Source organism: Camelina sativa, chromosome 15 (genome assembly GCF_000633955.1).
Source record: "Camelina sativa cultivar DH55 chromosome 15, Cs, whole genome shotgun sequence".
Lineage (NCBI taxonomy): Eukaryota > Viridiplantae > Streptophyta > Magnoliopsida > Brassicales > Brassicaceae > Camelina > Camelina sativa.
Genome location: NC_025699.1, coordinates 11,268,257 through 11,271,719, shown reverse-complemented (window position 1 = coordinate 11,271,719; position 3,463 = coordinate 11,268,257). Strand labels below are relative to the sequence as shown.

Below are 3,463 nucleotides of genomic sequence, written 5' to 3'. Positions count from 1 at the left end.
AGTGGACATGGTCTTAGTAGCGGGGAATTGTGCGGTCTAGACATAAAACGAGTTGCGTCTTGCAGAGATATTATAACTAACCTACTCATCTTTTTCTCTCTGTTGTTTTATTCTTTACGACTTGATACATTGTTTACATACAGCTTTTATAATTACACGGCACACTTTTATACAAACTACAAAGACAAGAATGGCCTCACTCCATGTCGTTTTGGTCTGAGATATATAAATAAAAAATGGAAAATGTGAGATTTGATGGACCAAACATATGTTAATGTTACAGGAGATGAGTGAAACTAATCATTTGTGGTGGGAAGTTTAGGATTCTCTAATGTACCTGAGTTCTTCTCTGTGTCAGATAAAGTGCTTGAATGTGTATTAGAGCTATCCGAGCATACGCTCAGTTCATCCTGCAACGGAAGCATTTCAAAGATTTTCAATTTAAGATGAGGATTCGATAGAAATTGTTGGAAATTACTAAGATCATTTTCAAAACTCACAACTGGTGGCAAGGAGACTTGGCTATGATTAGGTGTTAGGCCTCTGCTTAAGTTGAACATCATCCATTCCATATTCGCATCTGCACGAGCTCTCAGTCTATTGAGCTCTGGTAAAACCTCTTTGCCGAGGTCTGGCCGGTCTTTCCTTCTCAGCTGTGCACATTTAAGCGCAATCTTTGCCAAAGAAGTAGCTTCTTCCACAGGCCAATTAGGCACTACTGGGTCTAACATGTCCTTGAATGTGCCTTGCTCCATCGCTTGCTCAACGGTATAAGACAAACCCGTTGGTCTTTTGGCAGTGAGCAGTTCGAGAAGCAAGATACCAAAGGAGTAGACATCAGATTTCACACCGAGCATTCCAGTTTGTTGGTACTCCGGATCAATGTAACAGAAAGTCCCAGCAGTTGATGTGACGTGGCACTGCGTTACGTTTTCAGCAACTGCAGGCACTAGTTTAGCTAGTCCAACATCCCCTATTTTGCTTACGTAGTTTTGGTCAATCAAAATGTTTCCAGGTTTCAGATCACGGTGCACTATAGGCTCTGGTTTCGTCTGGTGAAGGAAGAGCAGACCCGTCGCAACTTCTGCTGCAATTCGGAACCTGTGCTCCCATGAGAGTGGTGGCGTGTTTTCATATCTATAGAGCCTATCAGCTAAACTGCCTTTGGCCATATACTCATAAACAAGCACTCCATATTCTGGACATGCTCCAATAAGTAGCACCATATGCGGATGTCTTATGCAGCTAAGAACTTCCACCTGCAACAATTATCAATAGTGAACAAACATCTAATCCAAATTCCTATTTTGATTATTTTATGAATTTAGGCTAGCTTTACCTCTCTTTGAAATTGAGATCTTCCTTGAGCTGCATCTGGTCTCAAAACTTTAATAGCAACAGGGGTATGATCAAGATAACCTTTATAAACAGGACCATAGCCGCCTTCGCCTATCTTATTAGCCTTGTCAAATGAGTTGGTGGCTTCTTCAATCTCACCAATAACATACCTCCGATATCTCAAATTGGAATCCGAGAAAGATCCTGCAGCTTCTATGGCTCTTCTTTGTGTTTCGAGATCTGCTATCTTGCTTGCTGTTTCAGAGGCATCCATGGCAGCTTTGTTTGCTCTCTCTTTTTCCAATATTGACTTTGTAGATTTCTCCGATATCTGTCTTTCTTGCACCCATCCTTCGTCTTCCATTTTCTGACGTTGGAGCTCCTTTGCCTTTGATCCCAAGTTAAAAAAATTCCTTCAGTCAACACTGCTCAAGAATATCTTATTCACAGTCACAGGGACGGTTTTACTTTAATACTATTATTTTACCTCTTGCTTTGCTGCTAGGGCTTCTCTGCAAGCTGATCCATACATGTCAATTGTGTGTTTCAGTTCCTGTTTCAATCTCCTCATCTCAGCTTCGACTTCTTCCTGTACATTTCAGGAAAACATATATATAGTAACCATTCACGTAGGAAAACATGTATTGCTGCTGTCTATAAGACTATAACGAATCACACGCAACTTACCAAGTTTTGTGGCGAACAAGAACAAGAGGACCGACCGCTATCTTGTGAGACGAAGGAGAAATCATGTTGGATATTAGTGTCATTAAACCTGATTCCTAGACGCATAGAGTGTCCAGAGCCTGTTGACATTCTTGGAGTTAAACCAGAAGAATCAGGAAAGTCATAGATGAAGGAAGGGCTTCCAGTAGTGCTTAAACTCGGCCTCCCTGAGCTCACGAAAGATATGTCAGACCTTCCAGTACTTGTACTTGGCCTGCCTGAGCTTGTGGTACTTGGTCTGCCTGAGCTTGTGGTACTTCGTCGGCCTGAGCTTGCGGTACTTGGCCTGCCTGAGGAAACAAATGATATGTCGTTCTCCGAGTCTGACAAATCATAGAATGAGTTTGGGTAATTTGATGTTCTCGCCTTAGGTGACCTGTCGATGATATTAACGCAAATGAAAGAAAAAAAAGATAAGGTTTTTGTCGTCTTAAAAAGTAGGATCAGTGTTTCTTGGCAAAGAGAAAAGACCCTCATGAAACATTACTTTCCATAATCTTCAAAGGAGCTAGCAGTCGAAGACCTTGCCGGAGTCCTATCTGTTTGTAACAATATCAAGATGAGTGCAGTTCTACATGTGTTAAGCCCCAAAGAAAACTATGTAATGATAATTGTACCTCTAAAGCTCATGGTGTTCCTGAACTTTTCGTAGTTACAGATTTCAGAGTGGTTTTCAATTTGACCCATAAGAGGAGACCGATAAGGAGCATCTCGTGAGGCATAGCGGACTGATGATATCTTCCCCTTGGAAATGACGTAAACTGTACAGAAATCAGGTGCTGCTTTCGCTACGTTGCTCGGTGTATCAGAAATCTTAAATTTTCTGTATGATTGGATAGAAAATAAACACTTAAAAAAGGAGACAAATAGAAAAGAAGTTCTCAAATTTGATATAGGAAGGAAGAGAATTTTTTTATATGAAATCACCTCATGAATCCATGCCTCGATGGGGCACCAAGAACCAAATTCTCAATGATGCCAGAGGAAACATATTCCGTAAGGGACTTGACTATGTTGTCATCCTCAAGTGTAACGTCAAGGCATTGTATCTATAGGGGAAACAGTTATTAACTACCAGAGGCTTTGCTATACCCAATTCATGGGTTCGCCTTAGAAACAAAGCTTTGTAAGCACGGAACAGAGATGAGGTTTTTATTTACCTCTTTTCGACTGCAGTAGCAATGGAACGTCACAAAAAGACTCTCGGCTTGCTTATGTTTCTCTGCAGAAATCTCAACTGCAAAAACCCATATGCGCACCACAAAAGAAACTTTAAATCTGCAACAACCTCAACACCTAGAACAACAACAACAACACCAAGATGGGGTTTGTGTAATATAAAGAACATAACATCAACAGACCTGAATCAGATGATGATGATCTGAGGATGACATGGAGG

General features: G+C 41.0%; 1 protein-coding gene across 1 annotated transcript in view; it reads right to left on the bottom strand.

Moving 5' to 3' along the window:
• LOC104748363 (U-box domain-containing protein 35-like) overlaps positions 223-3,463 on the bottom strand; it is a 9,110-nt gene continuing 5,869 nt past the window's right edge. Inside the window, exons 10-20 of the mRNA XM_010470017.2 lie at positions 3,426-3,461; positions 3,225-3,301; positions 2,992-3,113; positions 2,682-2,887; positions 2,552-2,603; positions 2,331-2,440; positions 2,026-2,282; positions 1,826-1,927; positions 1,340-1,726; positions 501-1,259; positions 223-410 (exon numbers count right to left, since the gene is read on the bottom strand). Coding sequence (XP_010468319.1) covers positions 297-410; positions 501-1,259; positions 1,340-1,726; positions 1,826-1,927; positions 2,026-2,282; positions 2,331-2,440; positions 2,552-2,603; positions 2,682-2,887; positions 2,992-3,113; positions 3,225-3,301; positions 3,426-3,461 — 2,222 coding nt within the window. The 3' untranslated portion in view covers positions 223-296. The remainder of the gene's footprint in view (positions 411-500; positions 1,260-1,339; positions 1,727-1,825; positions 1,928-2,025; positions 2,283-2,330; positions 2,441-2,551; positions 2,604-2,681; positions 2,888-2,991; positions 3,114-3,224; positions 3,302-3,425; positions 3,462-3,463) is intronic.